The following is a 20,741-nucleotide window of genomic DNA, read 5'->3' as shown; positions in this document are numbered from 1 at the left end:
GGAGACAAGTATTAAAAAATGGATGGTTGTAGTCCTGTGTAACAGAGCCAATGATGGTAGAAATAGGGTGCAATGGGAACACGTAGGGGTAACTTACCCAGACCTAGGAAGCCAAGGAAGACTTCATAAATTCTAGGATCTTCTAGTAAATTTTTTGAAGAACTGAAATTTTTTAGATGAATATGAAATATTACTTCATAAAACATATGACTATTAAATTAAAGATACTTTTGTTAAGTTTGAAAGATGGCAGAAGGTCTTTAAAATGTTATCCAGGCTAGTTATCCAGGTAGGATAAAGGTCACCTCTTGGAGGGTCACATCTATAGAAGGGTCACCACCTGAGGTGGGGTTGTACCAGAAGCATTCTCTTCCTCCTCCAAAGGGATGTTTCCTGAATTCAGAAATGCTGAATGCTGGAAGAGGGCCTTATTGTCTTTCTAAATCTGGCCTAAATGGCAACAGGTAGCCTGTTAATTGCTTATTTAAATGCCTTTTGTGTCACATTTTCTGCTGGTGTATATAGCTTTTAATCACACATCACAGCAACTGGAGTTACCTGATAGTAGTGCCTCCATACCAATTTTTCCATCCTTGTATGCAATTTCAGAACAGTACTCCATCAGAAAGAGGAGCTGGATTCTATGAGAACACCTCCTATCTAATACAGAAACATAGTTCTTTCACCGCGGAATCTTCCAGTTCACAAACGCTGAGTGTTTCAATGATATTACAACCATATAGTTCAGTGCAATTTATGTTTGTATTTGTAAAACAGTGGAGTGGATTCACCTCCAATGCATAGATCCAGCTTTCTGTGTGTTGAGGTGCCACCTAGTGGACTGTATTACATACAAAAAGTAAAACTAATCCTGTATGAATTGCAACTAGCATTTTCTTCCTAAAATTTGAGGTCTGAGTGACAAATCTTCTTAGCTAGTGAAAGCTCTAAATTTTAAAATGTAACATCATATATTCAGCATAGGTTCAGCTTGAAAGGGACCAAATTTGGAATTCCCTTTAAACATTCTACCAAGGAAGATTTAAAAGGAGAGTATCAGAAAATAGCTGCATCAAAGGGATTGGTTTTGAGTTATCATTAGTGGTAGTGGAAAGAGAAGCTGATGCAAAATAAAAGTAGCCTGTTTTATCTAAGGTGATTGAGATTTGGAGCAAATAGAAGAACCAGGCTTCAGAATTTGAAGTAGATAAATTTAAAGATATATAACGATTCACAACTTCTTACAGGATTAGGCATCTTTAATGCATCTCTGTATTAAGTGAGGGTTGATGTTCAAAGAATGTTTATTGACTATCTACTATGTTCTGAGCACAAAGATAGGGACTGAGAATAATGAGCAAAACTGAAGAGGAAGGAGAGTTACTACTTCAGAACATTCTGGATTTTGCCACTTAATTTACAGCATTATGTCACTATTTCACCCATGTTTTCTTTGGTGTCATCCTCAGGGAATTGATAGGTCTGTTACTAAAGGCCAAAGAGCACTCTGCTAAGATGATATGAGCTCAACGACTTTCCAGAATTCCAGGAGTCTTTGGAGAATTGTAGCATCTACAGCAGGAAGCTTGTTGAAGCAGTTTGATCTTTCCTTTGACTTAAGATCAATCTTATCATTTGCTACCATGGGCTTTGGGAGAATTCTTCGTACTCACCTGGGGTTGGCTGTAAGTTGCTCACCTTTCATGGAGTGCTCAGACCACTTCCATAAGGACTGGGCATCAAGCAGTTAAAAGGGCTTGGGACAATGGAAAAGACCAATGTCCACCAAACTGAAAATTCGGTGCACACCTTAATTCAGATCACTCCCCAGGACTACGTGAGTGAAGGGGGAGAAGTTAAGGGGCTGAGCTGAATGTCTGTCTTGCTTTTCTATCATCTTGGTGGAAGCAGTAATTGCTTTCAACTTCCCTTTGGCTCCCCAAACCACTGTATGGAAAACAACATCAAAACTCCCAAGAAATCTAAATCTAAAGAGCAATCTGATGCTTTAAAGAGTAAAAAAGAGTTAATGAAAGTGTAGGCAAGATACTTCCTACTCTCCAACAACCTTCCCCTACTTTTGATATACTTTGAGTCCTAGGATCCAGCAGTACAATCTCTATTAAAGTGTATCATGCAAGCAAAATGTACCAGTAATGAGAGCCCTAGCTCTGCAGGTCAGCAGACAGGTTGTTAAAGGTTGGTGAAATCTTGGTGAGAATAGGTCAGGAAGAATGGAAAAAAAGCTAACGGAGTTTCAGTGATATTAAGAGAAGTACAGTGAAGTGGATAGTGTGTGAGCTCTGGTCTCAGGGACACACAGATTTGAATCTCATTACTACCACTTACTAGTGGTGGGAATTTGGGGTGAGCGACTTAACTTCTCAGAACCTCAGTTTCCTCATCTGTAAAAGGGGATAATAACAGAATCTCTGAAAGAGTTGTAGGGATTAAATTAAGTATCGTAAGTAAAGTTCCCATCACAGTGCCTGGTATATGGTGAATGTAAATTTAGCTCAGCTAGTTATTATTATTATGACTTATGATCATTCATACTTAGTGCCATCATGGGCTTTATTTGGATGATGCTTGGCTACTGCATTCAATTCTAGATGACACATTGTAAGAGGGCTACAGTGAAAAATGAGAGAGAATTCAAAGAGCTTTTGACTAGCTATATCATGAAATTCTGTTGCCCAAAGTCTACATGAGAAAGTTATGCTGGAAAAGCATCACTTTAGACTTCAACTACTGAAAGGCCTCTCATATGGAAGCAGGGTTAGGTTTGTTTCTTGTAGCCCCAGACATAGAATTAATCAGAGTGACTAGAAGTCAGAAGCATATATATTTCAGGTAGATAAGGAAGAATTCTCCTTAGAATGGGCTGTCTGGGAAGGTGGTAAATTTCCTGTCCATGGAGGTGCTTAAATTGGGATGACTAGTTGTCACAGATACCATGTAGTGGGGGAGGGAGAGAGGGCTGCATTTCAAACACTGGATAATAGCTGGCTTAGTAAATTGTCCAGACCTCATTCAATCCTAAGATTCTCTCATTCTAGGATAATGAAGAAGAAAAAGATGAGAAAGAAGTGATAGAGGAAAGAGATGGAGGAAGGCAGCCATCCCTGGTTCCTTTTCTCCTTTACTCCTGGGTGGTGTGGGATTTAGCGATGGCCTCTGCTAGCCCCTAAAACACCTTGGTCCCAATTAGAAAATGGTATCTCTGCTCTGGGCTGATGCGACACCACGGTTGCCGGGGTCAGCGAGATGGCAGTGTCTTCATGAAAATTACAAGAAGGAGCCTCTTCCTCTGGGCAGACGTGTGATGAGAGGAATGAAGATGAATTTCAGCCCCACTTGCCTTCTCAGCTGGGCACTCCTGTGCAGTGGACAACCTGCAACATTGTGCGCAGCCATCCGAGCTCTAACCTTCTGGTCCTTTCACTCAAGACAAACTGGCAGTTGCCTTCAAGTCTTCTTCAGCCCTGAGAACCTAGGAATGCAACTCCAGCAACACGATCATTATACCCAAGAGCACATGGCTTAGAGTGAGAATTCCGTGGAATGTATTGTAGAAGGTTAGATCAGTAATGATGGACATTTATGGGTTTTAGCTGCCAGAGTACATTTTTCTTTCTTATAATCTTAATTTCCCCTTGTGTCCGTGATTGAGGTAGGAGTATAATTTCAGGGACGGATCTTCTACAGATTTTCTTTTTCCTGCCCCCTTGCATAGCCAGGGATTGGGCATGTAAACTGAGCTTAGCCAAACAAGTACCATCTCCCCTCTTGAGTCTTAGTGACCTGGGAATGACAGGAAGTCATTCACATGCCTGGCTGTCCCGGATGCCGGAGGGTTTCTGTGTCCCCTGCTCTGCTTCCTGCCTTCTGCTTCTTGGGCTTCCTGTCTGTCTCCAAGGCTGGCATTCTTCCATCCTGTAAGCCTCCTGTTAACCTTCCAGTGATCTCCTGGTTGCTTATGTTGTCAATAGTAAATTTCTTTCTATAGCTTGCAGCCAAGAACTCTAACTAAAATACCAATATTAAAGTTGAAAATAGCAGGCAACTACTAATAATATGAGAGTCTTGAGAGTCAAAATCTCCACTGCTAAAGATTAAACTCTTTCCATGCTGGAATTATGTATCACCTACTAGTCCAAACTCCATTCCTAGAATAACAATAATTATCATGTTAACTTTACATTGATTGAGCATTGATTGAGTGTTAGGTTAAGGGTGTTATATACATCGCTTCATTTAATTCTCACCACAACTCTTTTAAAATAAATACCAATATTATATTCATTTTAAAGATAAGGAAACTGTGGCTTAGAATAATTTACTCAATATCGAGTTAAGAAGTGGCAGAGTCAATATTTAAACCCAAGTCCAGGTCACTTCAAGACCTGTGCTTATAATCACTCTAATATTCTGCCTCTTATTTCCCCTGACTGACATATATAGTGAACACATTCATTATTTCCTCATATAGTGAAATAGTCACAATAAATCAAATACTAGGAAGTTGGGAAAAAAAAAACATGTATTTACAAATTATGAACTAGCTTTAGGAAAAGACTTACATTCAGCTCATTTACATTTCAGCTTTTGCTTTCAACATGTTCCGGTCAGGAGTCCACGCTCCCCCATTCTCGGTGCATGGGGGCAGTCCAGCTATCTCAGCTGGGTCTTTCCTGCCTGTTAAATATCCACTGGACTGAGCGCTCTTCAAGCTCCCAGCAAGTTCATTAGTTACCTGAAAATACCTACCTCATCTGTCATCAACACTCAAATGGCCTGCGGGATTTTTCATTTCCACTCCATTATCCAAACCCTTTCTAGCATTTACCTCCCACATCTGGAATCAATCCTGACCAGAAGCAAAGTGCTGAACAGTTGGGCTCCTCCTGGGGCAGCCTTTCTCCAGAGGAGTGACAAGAATATGTTGCGGATGAATTAGCCATTCTCTTCTAGAGGAAGCTGCTGTGGCAGAGGCAGCTTTCATGCATTTTAATTTGCTCATTTACCCCCTTCGTCTTTACTTGTTTAAGCAAAATATTTAGTTTAACATTTTCAGTCATTACAGCCTAAAAACATGCGTACTTTAAAACTAGATTTATTTGAGTTGCAAATTGTGGGAATCCTTTAAAAATACCCCAGCTCATTATCCTTTTATCTGTCTCTGTAGAAAAGATTTTAGATAGTCTCAGAAAACATCGCTGACTTTCAAGCCTCCTACCACTGCCCACACCACTGTCTCTGTCTGATACTCACTCAAGAGAGAAAAGAGAGTACCAGTTTGCCAATTACAATGAAGTCAATTACAGGATTTTGATTTTACGCTATTTTTCTTTCCTTTTCTAAGCAGCCTGGAGGCCAACATCATAGGCTTCTAGAATTGCTTTCAGTTGATAATTTTCAGATCCTTGTGAAGAAAAGAATTTAATTAGAATTTTTCTTTTTTCCTCCCTCCCTCCTTTCTTTCTTTCTTCCTTCCTTCCTCCCTCCCTCTCTCCCTCCCTTCCTTCCTTTCTTGCTTGGTGGGGACTGGATAGGAAAAGGTGACCTCAGGATGATAAACCTCCAGACGTCTTTCTTTGGAAATATCTTCACGGAAAAAAAAAAAAAACCCAAAAACAAATGGTGATGAAAACTACTTTCTGACAGCCCCGAGGAAAATATGTGTATGCATATGGAAAAAGTCAATCTCTTGATTAGATAAACTGCATTATTTTAGTAATACAGCACATCCTGTCTTTAATTTTAAATAACCGTAAGATTTTTTTTGTAGTTCTAGAGGAAACAGCAATAAGAAACATCCAAGATATCCAATATATATCAAGATACAGCTCTTGGCACCTGCAGGGAGATTATCTATGCCGATGAAGTGAAATATTACTATGGATAATAGAAAGTTATAGAACACAAGAGAAAAAAAATAATAAGAGGCAATCAGGAAGCTAGAAAAGCAGTTTTCTGTGAAAGAAATCCTGATTTAAGATAGTGAGTCTGGGCATTTTTGTTCTGCTTTCTTTAAGGTCAATAACTGAGCCAGGAAGAGGTTTTGAAGCAGAGTTAGCTGTAAGCAATAGTGAAGGGTCTAGGCTGTGCCAGTCACTGTGCTAAGTGCCTCGTCGACCGTGATGGCACCCACCATGCAGCCTCGCACATGTGCTGGGCACAGTGAGGAATGCAAACCAGCGAGCACGACCAGGCCCCACCCTGTCCTTTCCTTACCCACCGGGCAATGCAATGGGGAAACCGCTGAGAAAGCAAATCCAACCTCCAGATTGAAGGAACAAAAACAATGTGAACAGTGAGCTCTTTGAAAAGAAAACTGCTTCCCTATGGTAGAAAATAGGGGCAGGGGGCCCATGCAGGGAGCCCAGCAAGCAGCGAAGGTGGGCCCTGAGGAGTGTGATATTACACAGGAACATAATGGGGTTGACTGCATACTTGTCTAATTACTGGAGCTATTAAAATCTCTATAATTTAGATTCAGGCAAAAGAAAAAAAAAAGCCTATATAAATGCACACACATGCTCCTGATTGGATTTTATGAATCTACTCCTCTCAATTCGAAAAGGACACCACCCTGCTGTGTACATGTGGCAGCTAAACCTGCGTGACCTTCTGCTCCCGGCCCTGCCCCTGCCCCCCAGACTAGTGTACTCTGTTATTGTAATAAGCAGTTAGGTTAGATAAGGCGACGGGTGATGGGATCATCTGTGTTGAAGCTGAATTATAATGCCTCGGTCAACGGATTTAATCTAAACCAAATGCTTTGGGATTCTGAAAGCTCCGGGAACAGAGAAAATGTAAGTTTTATATTTGCCCAAGTTCAAACAGAGAGCAGTCAGAGAGATTCCAGAAGCTCAGAGAGTGGTAGCAAAAAAAATGTTGTTTCTCCTGAGTTCAATCAAAGGAACAAGTAGAGTATACTTTGTATTCACCTCTTCCTTTTCTTTCTCCTCCGTGCACTCTTTTTTCTTGACACAGAGGAGGGTTATCACTTAATGCCAAACTGAACTTGATCAAAGAAGTACTTAGCACATAATAGGTGCTCAAAAAATTAATACTTCTCGGGCTTCCCTGGTGGCGCAGTGGTTGAGAGTCCACCTGCCGATGCAGGGGACGCGGGCTCGTGCCCCGGTCCGGGAGGATCCCACATGCCACGGAGCAGCTGGGCCTGTGAGCCATGGCTGCTGAGCCTGCACGTCCAGAGCCTGTGCTCCGCAACGGGAGAGAGCACAACAGTGAGAGGCCCCCGTACAGAAAAAAAAAAAAGAAAAAGAAAAAAAACATTAATACTTCTCAAATGGACAAATGGAGTGGTAGTTAGTGTAGGGGTTTAGTGTCCATGCTTTTAGCATCAGACTTCATTTTGCCCCTTCTTCAATGCCTCAGTTTCCAGATCTGCAGAATGGAGCTAATAGTACTTGTGAGGCCTAAACAGGTTATGAATGTTAAGAACTAGCATAACACCTGATACATAGCAGGTAGTTTCCTTCCTAACACTCATTGCCTCTAGCTCCTGTGCTTCCACCTAGTAGGCGACACTTCCCCTCCTAACAGCCTGGTGGCGACAGTGGAGGTGGTGGCAGTGATGATAATAATGTTCTCCTGAGGCACCGAAAGAGATAAATATAAACTCAATAACATTTCTGAAGACAACTCAACATTTATTATACTTTGCCTCTGTTAGAAGCCGGCATATCTAAACGCTTAGAGCTTTCTGCTGAATCAGATAATAGTTGCCAGTCTATATTCAAGACACAGAATAGGATAGGTGAATTTCCCAAGGTCACACAGCTTGATGAGAATATCAGACATAATTCCTTATTTACTAACTCAAAGTCCACTGCTCTCTCCCCAAAACTGTATAAAAAAATGCTTTCAAAGTAGCAAGTTAGTTATTATTCTCTGAAAATGATATTTTTATAATTTATAAAATTATAAAATTTTATAAAATTTTAATTAAAATATCATAAGATGGTATTTTTATATTTTTATAATGATATTTTTATAACTTTCTATCCCTTTATCCAATGTTCATTCCTTCACAGCGTTTATCATTGGTTGTTTTCTTACCTCTTAATTTCCTTCCTTTTTTTATTGGCTGTATGCTTTCACTAGGCCAGTAAGGTCCACAAGAAAGAAGACTCTGCCCTGTTCAGCACTGTAGCCCGGCCCCCAGAGCAGTGCTAGCATATCACAGGAATTCCATAAATATATGTTATGTGAATAAACAATGCCAATTTCCTGAGTTTAGGGTATTCCTTGCTGCTCAGATACTTGAGTAAACCAGAATCCTATAAATATATGTCATCAATACCCCTTTAAAATAATTTTTGCTAACTTTCAACTACAGCATTTGCCCCCCAACTCCCTTATTGAGGATCAGAAGTTCCCTTCTCCCAACTTACATGAGTGTCATGTAACCCTTCCCCTACTGGCCAGAGGGCAGCTCTGAGATGTCTTAGGTTGTACCCATAAATGAAAGAAAGCCCATAATTTTGATGCCTTAAATCCTGGGGTGCGGTGGTCCTTCACTTCTGGTGACAGAGCAGTCCCCTTCTTTGCTTCAGCATTAAAATTCTATAAAATAAAAATTATACCATTTTGGATTATTAGTCTGTGATCTCTTTCTTTCCCCTACAATAATACAATAGTGTTTACTTCTTTTATATCTGTATGAGCTGTATGCCTAATTTTTTTTTTTTTTTTTTTTTTTGGTACGCGGGCCTCTCACTGTTGTGGCCTCTCCCGTTGCGGAGCACAGGCTCCGGACGCGCAGGCTCAGCGGCCATGGCTCACGGGCCCAGCCGCTCCGCGGCATGTGGGATCTTCCCGGACTGGGGCACGAACCCGTGTCCCCTGCATCGGCAGGCGGACTCTCAACCGCTGCGCCACCAGGGAAGCCCTGTATACCTAATTTTGAAGACTATTCCTTTCTTCAGGTCAGAAGGAAAAATGCTTTTCCATGCTTTATCTCATTGGACGCTAAAAACAACTTTTAAAGGGTAGAAGGAAATGTTATTATTCTCATTTCACAGATGAGAAAATAGATATGTCCCATGGTAGTAAGAAGCACAGGTAGAGTTGAAACTCAGGTGCTCATCTGATATTTAACAAAGATTTAATGAGCACCTCCTGTGTTGCAGGCTCTGTGCTGGGCTCTGGGAACAAAGCAGAAAGCAGACAGAGCAGCTTTGCAGGGCATCTTTGGCTCCAGGTCCAGTGTCCTTTTCTAATCTGAGAACTCCAGCCAAGGACAGTAAAGTTAAATCATAATCCAATATATTTTCATATAAAGCTTTAACAGTTTTAAGGAGGTTTCTAAACAAAAACTTAAAGGAAGTTAAACAGCATTTTAACATTGTTTCTGACTGACTGCACAGAACATTTTGACTAAATTAAGTGAAGTAGAGTTGAAACATGACTTGGAATAAAATAATCCAAGTATCTAAACGTTTGGAAATGTCACCATCTTATATAAAAGGTAAGTGCACGACCAGAACAGCAGTGGAGAGAGCTGGGTGTTCTCAAGATATTCTGTTTCTCTTTGGCCAGGTAGCAGTGAATTCCGGGCAGGTTCTGGACACCTGTGGCCTCTCTTCTGCTGAGTTTCAGCTCCCAACTGCCAGGGTTGTCAGTGTTCCCTATTATTCTCCTGACAGACAAAAGGGAAACAGCAAGTATTCCCTTCTGTCTAAAAGAGTAGCAAGTAAAAATGGCTTCGTGATTGTAAGAAATGTCGACTTAATTAGCTTTTTTCTTCCAGGTAATAAGTGTTTTCTCCAAGGAATGCCCAAAATTAACAACACTCTATGAAGAAGTTTTTATTTCCTTATCTCTTCCCACTTAAGATCCATAGATGCAAAAATCACACTCAAAGATGATAAGAAATCTTCATGGTTTATTGTTTTTGTATAAAACATTACCACAGTGAAAGTTAGAATCTGCATCTGCTGACATTTTGAAATCTTCCTTTGAGAGGTATGGCTCCTATGTCCTCCCAAACCTTAAAGATTATGGAAATCAGAAGTATCTTCTCTTATACCAAGAGTTCTTTGTTTGGAAGTTCACTACTGTTTTTCAGGTAAACATTAGTTTACCTGTGAACTCCATGAAATGGTATAAGAAAAATATTTTTTGTATGTCATTTTGTAAGTTTATGGCTTTTCAGAAGATTCTCAAAGGAGTATATGAAACAAAACAGTATGAGAACTCCTTTACAATAGTCTATTGAGGCTTTGAATGTTGTCAATACATTCGTAAGTAATTTCACATAATTTTTGGATGTTTCTTCAGACTCGGCATTTGAGAACAAAATATATAATCATCACTGATAGATTTTAAGAATATGTGATGCCTAGTTTACACCATGACATTTACTCCATTTGCTCAATTTTAAGAAGTGTTTCTTGCCTCTGAAAAGCAGAAAGGACTATCCAACTATAACTCGATTTAATTTGACTCTGAGGACTGTAGTTCCTGAACAGCTGACTGAAATAAAATTCTATAAAGCAGACCCTCTATTCCCATTGAACTGCTGTAATTTTGGTTTGTGGTTTAGCACAACAGTGGAAGATGGCTGAATCTTGTCTTCCCGTCACATTGCTCTGGCGGTGGGACTGCTGGGCATTATCACTGAGTGATAATGTCCTGAGTAAATAAAAATAAGGGTCTCTGCCCTCTAAGCAGTTACTATCTAGCTGGGGAGACAGAACATGTGCTCAATACCTATGCAATTTTTTTCCCAACAGGCCATGCTATAGAATGGAAAAAATAGAGAATGTATGTAGGTTTTCACTAGAATACAAAATCCCTGTAGCTAACGCTGCCCTTGATTGTAATATGTCTTATTATGAATTTATAGATAATCTATCAGTGTTGGTAATTCTTCAAAATCTGCCCATCCAGTTATTTTGAAGGACAAATTCTAGGACTAAATTTTTAAATAATCTACACAGATTTCTTTCATATTTTCCTAAGTTCAGAGTCTTCAGCAATCTAAATTGGACTTTCTGTCACAGTCTTATGTTTCCAAGTAGGTGAAGAAAGTTTTCTTTGCTGTATGGGAGAGAGAGAGAGAAAGAGAAGGAGAGAGAGGGGAAATAAATATATCATACACACACATATATACAGTTTCTTATGTACATACATACATATATATGAAATTCAGTAGAAGTTTCTATTTTAAAAATGTTTATCCGAATAGGTGCATTAAAACTTGATAAGGTTTGTAAAATTTATAAAGGCATCTCCTTCAAGGCCTGATGTGAGTTATGAAATCTAATTTTGTTTTCATAGCTCTGTGATAAAATTTTATCAGTGTTATAAAAGGGCTCTTTACTAAGACTGACCGGAAATCTGAACTATCTGGCCAGGCAATAAAAACACATTCCTTAGCTGCAAAGTGTCAGACAAGCAAGGTTTAACTGAAATTGATCGATAAGTCTTCCTTTGACAGTTGAGTGCATTCACTTTACCTCATAGGATAATAGTTTGGTTTTCATGGTTTTTCCATTAATATCAGACTTCAGTGTAAGAAACAAGAAAGACATAAAAGGGAGAGAGACATGCCATCAAGAGAGAATGTTGTGATCTTTAATGGTAGAGCACTTGTGCTCAGATGAAGTGCTTGTGTGAGTGAGGGTTCAGACTTTCATTACTGATTGTTATGGGTTGAATTGTGTTCCCCCCACCAAAAATTCACATGTCAAAGTCCTTACCCCCAGCATCTTAGAATGTGCTCTTATTTGGAAATAGGGTCATTGCAGATGTAATTAGTTAAGATGAGGTCATACTAGAGTGGGTTGTCCCCTAATCCAAAATGACTAGAAAATTTGGACACAGACAGGTACATGGGGAGAATGTCCCCCATGAAGATGAAGCAGAGATTGGGGTGATGATCCAACAAGCCAAGGAATGCTAGATTGTCTACAAACCACCAGAAGCTAGGGCAGAGGCATGGGACAAATTCTTCCCTCACACCCTTTAGAAGGAACCTGTCCTCCTGGGACTTTGATCTTGGAATTCTGCCTCCAGAACTGAGAAAATAAATTTCTGTTGTTTAAGCCACCCAGCCTATGGTACTAGGCCTAACAACTAATACATGGATGAATACAGCCATTGGGGTAGAGAAGTGAGAGCCCCTAGTTGCTTGCTATGTCCTGATGAGCCAGTGAGGCTCCTCTCTGACACATGTGGCAGTGCTCTCCCACCCACCACCTTGGGTTGGGCATCCAAATTTAGCTCACTTTGCCTAACTCAGCTGTCATCAGAGAACTTTTCCAAGCAGGCAGTGACTAAACCATAAAATTATTCCTTGAAGGCATCCAATGAAGGCATCCCATTCAGTTTTAGAACTGCCAATAACCATACCTGAAATTTCTACAGGCTTTGAAGTTAGACAGATCTGGGTACAAATATCAGCTCTGCCACTTATCAGCTGATGGCTTTGGCAAGATATTTCATCTCTCAGAAACTCAACTTCCCCATTTAAAAAAATTTTTTTATTATTTATTTATTTATTTTTGGCTGTGTTGGGTCTTCGTTTCTGTGCAAGGGCTTTCTCTAGTTGCAGCAAGTGGGGGCCACTCTTCATCGCCGTGCACGGGCCTCTCATTATCGTGGCCTCTCTTGTTGCAGAGCACAGGCTCCAGACGCGCAGGCTCAGTAGTTGTGGCTCATGGGCCTAGTTGCTCCGCAGCATGTGGGATCTTCCCAGACCAGGGCTCGAACCCGTGTCCCCTGCATCGGCAGGCAGATTCTCAACCACTGCACCACCAGGGAAATCCCCCCATTTTTAAAAAGTAAAAGGAGAAGTAGGAAAAACCCATCTATTTCCAAGGGTGGTCAAGAGTATGGAATGAAACAGACAACAACAGTGTAAAAGTCCAACAGGGTGCCTGGCATGTGTACACACTCTGACAGCATTAGTGCCCTTCTCTGTTCATGTTTATAATCGATCTTATTTGATCCTTATACCAATGGACTTGCCCAACAGTGCAGGAGGCAAGACACCACTTAGGCTTTTGACACCAAGTCCAGAGATCTTTCCATAGGAGGAACCACTTCCAGTCCTTGGCCATCCCTAAGCTGTGTCCTGGCCTCCCTCTGTCACTCTGGTGAAATTTGGATTGGAATTCTGAGGCTGAAGATGATCTGGATGCAGGTCCTAGTAAACACCTGTAGAAAGGCTCTACCAAGCAGAAGGATAGGCTCCCAGAATTCTGGCTGTCACAACTCTTGTTGCCCAATTGCATCTCACTACTGAATCAGAATCAGACCTTTAAAGTTAGGTGGGACTTTAGAGATGGAAGAGTCTACTTTCCTTATTTTTAAGAAAAGGAAGCGGCAGCTCAGATGGGTCCTCAGCCAGTTGACATCTAGTTAAATGGTCTTATGAACCACAGGCTAATGTTCCTCCAATTTTATTGTGTCCCCAGTAGTCACAAAGTCAGCCCAGAAACGGAAGAACCAAAATAGATCCAAAGATATGTAACATATTCTCAGAATAAACCTTTGCCTGAAGAGCAATGTGGCTTTAGTGAAATCAAGGTCCTTCCTAGCTCTATGATGCTTAGACCAAGTTAAGGTGAAAGTGGACTTCAAAATGGTGCTGGGACTGCCATATATTCAGTAAAAGGGGTGGGGGCATCAGTGAGTGCTCTTTCACACCTGCTCTCTGGTGGGGGTGATGCTTGCTCATCTTAGCCCCCAGCACCTCGCAGCTCCTGGAGGAGATCATGGCATTTTCAGAGCAGGCAGAGGGGCCGAAGAGCAGTGACTCTTGTTTGGAAATCTCCTGAATTGGCTGACTCCCATTTATATGCTGTTTCTGGCAACAGAGATCAGTCTGGGTCACCTCTCTGCCACTGAGTAAATATGCTGAAAATTATTACTATTTCAGACAAATGTTTAACTAGTCTCAGATTATCTATGACACCACAGGCCAAAGTCACAACAGTCTAACCTGGGAGTGAGTTTACTTTGTGATTTATGGAATGAGAATTCTGGGTGCTCTGTGGGACTAATTTAATACGAAACATTCAGATGTCTGTCTTATAATGCCATTCATCTTTCCTTAGCCTGCCTGCACCAGGGGGCATGTGGTTCAGAGAGCAGGCTCTCCCTTCTCAGCCACAAATCATCACACTTGTGCAAGGGGGTGACACGTCTTCTCTTCCAAGCCAGGCTGCCTGCAGCAGTCAGGCAACCAGTTAACGGTCCATCTGGGCACTGATGGGAGAAGAGTGTTTTCCACTCTATCGAGCCTTAGGAGTGTTTTGAAAGTTACAATGGGCAAAGAAGGGATCATAATCAACATTGCTTTGGTTTGCCTTCTGATAAAGGAAACATAATCAGTCTATACTGTCTCGTCAAGTACAAGACTCATTTTATAAGAAGGTTATGTGATATTCTATGGATTGATGTGACAATGTGTGTCTTCACTCAGATTGCTGTAGCAAAGTACCATAGGCTTATAAACAACAGAAATTTATTTCTCACAGGTCTGCATCCTAGAAGTCTGAGATCAGAGTGCCACTGTGGTCCAGTTCTGGTAAGAGCCATCTTCTGTGCTGCAGACTGCTGACTTCTCATTTTATCCTCCCATGGCAGAGAGCAGAGGAAAGAAGGAAGCTCTCTAATGACTCTTATAAGGGCACTAATTCCATTCAGGAGGGCTCCATCCTTAGGATCTCATCTATTTCTAATCATCCCCCAAAGACCTCACTTCCTAATACCATCACATTGGGGCATAGGGTTTCAACATACAAATTTGCTGGGGACACATATTCAGTCCATAACAGTGCATGTGAGGAGAAGAAAGTTCTACAAAAAACTCAAACTCTGATTCAATGCTTATATTAAAAAGCAGGTACCTTTTTTAGCCAACTAGTTACTTCAAAACTTACATTCATTCAACAAATATCCATTAATGCCTACTACACAGTAAGGAATATTCAGGCACTGGAAATACAGGTGTGAAAAAGCCTGGCCTTACTTTCAAGGAGTTTACAGATCAGTGGGAGAAAGAATATGTCAACAGTGGTAAGTTCTACAGTTAAGGTAAGCAAAGGGGGCAGCAGGGGGAGCACATGGATGGCAGTTCCCAACAGAGTTGGTTTTGGGAGGGGTCAGGGACAATCCCCCAGAAAGCTGTAGGAGGAGAATGTGCAAAGGTAAGGAAGTTAGAGAGAACACACGATTTGGGGGAATTGAGGGAACTTTTAGGTCAAGTGAAGTGCAGATCTCTGGGAGCAAAGGGGTGAGAAAACCGAGACTTCAGGGCGAGGGGAGCACAGTCTTTCCAAGGGTGTGGGGTACCACGGGGAGGAGTGTGTCCTTCATTTAGATGACAGTCAGGGGCCACTGAAGGTTTTTAAGCAAGAGAGTAACACGATTTGATTTTCAGTCTAGAAAGATCATTCTGGCTACTACTTGGATAAAGAATTGGAGAGGAGTGAGGCTGGGGGTGTACCATGACTAGTTAGAAAACCATCAGTATTATCCGTGGGAGCAATGACAGTGGCCTGAAGTAAGATAGTGTAAATAAACACCTTGGAAGTACTTAAAAATCCCACAAATAAATCGCGTTTTTTTCATAATTACTGTTGTAAGCTGCTGAAATGAAAAGTGGCTCTTGTTGTCATTTCCTGAATGAGCTGGAGGATAGGGGTGCAGAGTGCTGCTCATGCTGTCTTTTTGTGTGTGTGTGTGTGTATGGTATGCGGGCCTCTCACTGTTGTGGCCTCTCCCATTGCGGAGCATAGGCTCCGGACGCGCAGGCTCAGTGGCCATGGCTCATGGGCCCAGCCACTCCGCGGCATGTGGGATCTTCCTGGACCGGGGCACAAACCTGCGTCCCCTGCATCGGCAGGCGGACTCTCAACCACTGTGCCACCAGGGAAGCCCTGCTCATGCTGTCTTGTGCTGTTACTGCAATTTTCCCCCACTGCTGTTGAGAACTCTTCCCTAGGAAGCCTCTTAAACACACAGCTTTAGTTCAATACATCGTTGTGGCCCACATCAACTTTTTCATGGGAACTGGACATTATGTAACAGAGAATACTACTCCTTGGGTGTCCTGGAACATAACAAGGATTGAAAGCTCAAACACAGTTGACGATGGTCAAGCCCAAAGAGTAGAACACACGTTTCAACATTGGGAAAGTTGGTAGGCAGGCTGGCCTCGCAGAGTGCAGGGAGAGGGAGAGATGGTAACAAAAATCAAAATCCACAATGGAATTCAGCCTATCAAAATGACTGCAGTAAACAAGAGGCAAGGAAAAGTTTGATAAAAAGGGTTTGACATTCTGAATTGATCTGGAAAAATTCCCTGGATGCCAGAGTGTCTTCAGCTTTGCCAGGATGTCTCTGCAAGATCCACTTCCTCAAACAGACTTACTTGTATTCGGAAGTGTCCAACTTAAGAGTCCAACTGGTATCCATCCTGATATTGTAACCAAAGTCCTGATATTGTAACAGATTGTATCCTCAAGGTCATGCTGCTCGTATAGCAAAGACCACCAAGGTTACTCCATTAAAGTGAGTTTGGAGGATACACCCAAGGACAAGCCTCTTACTGACGGAACAGGACTAGAGATAAGCTAGCTGATTCCATTGCTAATGTCATCCCTCAGTGGTGAAGGGAGAAAATAATCATAACAACAGCAGAATTATGGGTTCATACTGAAAATGCCATGGAGCCCGTAATGCCAGCCAGATCCACAGCTTCCTAAGGAAGGGACAACCCACACCAACGTTGCCTACACAGGCAGCTGTACTTTGTATCATGTGATCCCTGACATCCTAATGTAAAGGGATGAGTAAAAGGCAGCTATTGGCTGGCCTCCAGCCATTCAGTCTTCCATCAGAAGACACAAAGAAAGTAATTCAGATGGTAGAGTGGCCCTAGAGCCAAAAGAAATACAAAGGGAAGGCAGGAAACAGAAGCCATGAAGCAGCAGAAGCCATGAGAAGGCAAGTGAGCATTTTAGCCTAGAGCAGGAGAGTTCATGAAAAAGTAGGAAATTCACAGAAGCAAGAAGCACAGGGAAGTCAAGAGCAGGAAAGGCACACTATTGGGTGATCATTTGGACAGTCAGGCTGTGGGTCTGGAACAGAGACCACCGTGAAGCCTGTGTGCTGGGCTCTCCTTTGCTCTCCCCCTTCTTTGTTAACCCTCCTAACAAACCTCCACCTCCGGAGGTAAGTCGAGTGTATCTCTGTAACTTGAAGCCTGAGCAAGCTTAATATACGATGTCTAGTCCAGCTTTCATATTAGTTCCCTTTAACCACTTCTCACCACACTTAAAAAAGAAAAACCCAGACTCCTCAGCATGACCTACAAGGCCCTCCAATCTGGCTGGTGGCCACCTCTCCCACCTTACTTGATGCCTGTTACCCCAACATTCCAGCCTCTGTACTCTCCAAGTAGCCACACATCTACTGCATTCATCTTTGCATGCCCAGTACCCAGAACAGTAAGTGCCTGGAGATGCATACATATGAATTAGTTCTTTGAAAAGCTAATTTTCTTTATAGTTTCTGTCTCCTAAGGAACATGGCTGTCTCCCAACCTATATGGATTTCATTTATGGGACGAGAGAACTACCTTGAAAATGAATTTTTCTGAGAGCACTTGTTAGTGAACCGAAATAATATCCTGTGGAATTTCACACTCTTAGATGAGCCTGCCAGGGATGCGGGTGGCTCAGGCTTCTGTATTAACTAGACTTAGAGCATACATGGAACAGAGAGGCTCAGCCTTCCCCCTAGCAAGCAGCTCCTTCACTGGAGAAAGGGTTACTTTACAAAAAAGACCCCTGTCCCTTTTCCAAAACTCTCTTTGTACATACAAAAATGCATAAGAAAACTCCAGGAAGCTGGCTATTTCCTCACCCTCAAAATTACTCTGCTCCTTGATATATGTACCATAGCCCTGACATTATTCCTGTGACCTTTAAAATAGCAAGATTTTATCAGCACTGAAGGCAGCCTAATTAACATGGGAAGCTTCAGCACCTCAAACTTCCTTGTTTTCCTTCCAGTGTCCTGGTTACAATCTCTGGGTGGTCAGTCCCGACTCAAGAACATTTCCATTCTTTCTCAAGGAAATAGTGAGGAGAAAACATGAGGACATTTAGACTCAAACCTTCAGATAGGCAGCAAGCACTTCGCTGCTTTCGTAGCCCTTAACACAAAGGTCAAAGGGGCCACAGTGCTCTTAGAACTGGTAGTTAGTGCTTGAGCCACACCCAGCTGACAGGAACAGAACCTCAGCTGAGTTTCCCAGCGTGTGGTCAGCTACCACCCTCTGTGGCTGGGGCCTGTTCCGGCACACTCCCTGCCCCACCTCAGGTGTACAGAAGAAGAATCTCTGACATTAAGCCTGGGACTGGGTATTTTATCAAGCTCCCCGGTGACTCCTGTGCACAGGAAACTTTGAGAATCATATTAAGGAATCATCCCTTGCCGATCCACAGACTGCTCCAGGGAGGACAGCTTTTAAAATGAAAGACAGGGCTTCCCTGGTGGCGCAGTGGTTGAGAGTCCGCCTGCCGATGCAGGGGACACGGGTTCATGCCCCGGTCCGGGAAGATCCCACATGCCGCGGAGCGGCTGGGCCCGTGAGCCATGGCCGCTGAGCCTGCACATCCGGAGCCTGTGCTCCGCAACGGGAGAGACCACAACAGTGAGAGGCCCGCGTACCGCAAAAAAAAAAAAAAAGAAAGAAAATAAATAAATAAATAAATAAATAAATAAATAAATAAAATAAAATGAAAGATAGAATTTAAAGGCCCTTCGAAGACAAAAAGCAAGGAAGACAGAGGAGCTATGACCAAAAGGCAAGGAGAGAGAAGAACAGAAGGAAGAGGAAAAAGGGTGGTAGAAATGAAGACAGGATCAAATCTTGTGCTTTGGGGGCACTAACCCTAGCAGTTGTGGGATGTGCCCTCCTCTCCTCCGTTCCTGTCCAGCACAGTTTGCAGAGCAATTTAAGGAGAGCTGCTGGTGGCAGCATCTAGACATTCACCCCCCTCAACTGTCTTAGCTGGTCTGCCAGAAATGACATTCTTGGGCAACCGCACCTGGGGTTAAAACCCCAAGTTCAAAACTTCTAGAAATGATAAGTCAGGACCTAATGGATCCAGCGGTTGACTGAACGCTCTATCTACCCCTAACCCAGCACAGGAATACAGCAGACAATGAATGACAGCACATCCAATTCAGAATCACCACTGTACTTGCCATATAAATATAATTTCCTGTCTCCTTCTTCCTCCCTCCCCCAACCCAGTTGCACCATGGGCATAAGCACTTCCTCTCCCCTCATATATTTCTATTTGCACATATGGCACAGGGTGACAGCCTATTGATAGTAGTTTCATATTACAGACTTGTGGAATTAGGAAATGCTACAGCTGGCAGCAGGTACCCACTGAATGTCTGCCGTTACTCGGTTGGTCCATTTACTTTCATCAGCACTCGCCTGAGTGGTCTTTGTTGATCCTGCTTTGCATTTGCTTATGGCCAAGCAGCCCCAAACCATGCCTTTTACTTAGAATTCTAGCTTATTGTGTTAAGAACAAAAAACTGCTGCTCTTTCTTTCTGCTTAACTTAGACTTAGGAGGGGGTGAGATCTTTTCAGAGGCAGGAGGTAACTGGAGCCACTGATTTAATAAAAGCAACTGAGGATCACCACTGGGTCCAAATTCCATTTACCTGAGGACGTTTGCATCTCATTTTGCGACAATCTAGAATAACACAGACCTGTGGGTTTTGATCGCTCCCTTCCAAATGATGTCAGAAAAAGAACTGCTGTCTTGGTGAATCACAAATCTCAACAATACTCAGCAGCACACCTGGGCTGTTAATAAAGGTTAGCTCGCAAATGCTGCAACAGCCAGTGGCCACAATTTCTAAGTGATTCTTTTCAAAAGAGAACAAATTTATCTTTACCTTGCTGTTATTATTTTCTTGCTTGTTTGTTGCTTGGTTTTCTTGATCCACAAAAAAATATTTAGTCATTATGAACAATCAAGAACAAAATGGAAATTCAGGGTTATCATGCCACAAAGCTACATTTGGATTTTGAATCATTTCTAATGTGTCCTGTTTTATAAACCTGACATAAGCACCCAGATAAAATGCTTCTTATGTATAAACGCTGTCATAATCTCAAAATGCTTGTCAAACTTTCAGACATATTGCTTTTAGTCAGTTTGCTTAGAAACATGCAACTTCATCCCAACACTTAATCAGGCAACAAAAGCTAGAGGTGGGGTGGAAACATCCAGAAACTCCTTTCTCCTGAGGACAATCACAAATGCTGGTACACTGTTGATTAACATCTGGATCAACTTAAGGGTGTTTGTGAACCAGCAGGAAATAAATTTCTGGAGAAGGCCATGGACTTGAGGATGGTTGCTTTAGTATTTAATAATAAATGATTTCCAGTTGATAGAAAAATATTGAAATGTGACTTATATATATGAGGCTGATTCAAATTTGATAAACATATCCCCAAAGGAAATTACTGGGTTTATTAAAATCCTTGGAGGGCTGAACAGAATTGCAACAGTCTTATCCTATAGTCCTTGCTGAAGGTGGAGTAACTGCTCCCCAGTCCACCTTCCAGCCAACCACTGAGGAAGGTCAATAATAAGGAAAGAGCAGGGCTGTTCTTAGTCTTAAGTTAAAAGTGGCTATGAACTGCCAAGAT

The 20,741-nt window shown here is 42.0% G+C and overlaps 1 protein-coding gene across 1 annotated transcript in view; it reads right to left on the bottom strand.

The window, feature by feature from the left end:
• Window positions 1-19,423: 19,423 nt before the first annotated feature.
• The window catches only part of DCDC1 (doublecortin domain containing 1), a gene marked incomplete at its 3' end in the record, with an annotated part of 460,818 nt that continues 459,500 nt past the window's right edge, over window positions 19,424-20,741 (bottom strand). Inside the window, 2 exon segments of the mRNA XM_082627300.1 lie at window positions 19,424-19,519; window positions 19,521-19,588. Coding sequence (XP_082483426.1) covers window positions 19,424-19,519; window positions 19,521-19,588 — 164 coding nt within the window.

This window comes from Mesoplodon mirus (assembly GCF_964341445.2).
Source record: "Mesoplodon mirus genome assembly, chromosome: 7".
NCBI lineage: Eukaryota > Metazoa > Chordata > Mammalia > Artiodactyla > Ziphiidae > Mesoplodon > Mesoplodon mirus.
Note: the sequence above shows the minus strand (reverse complement) of the source record. Positions and strands in the feature narration are given on the sequence as shown.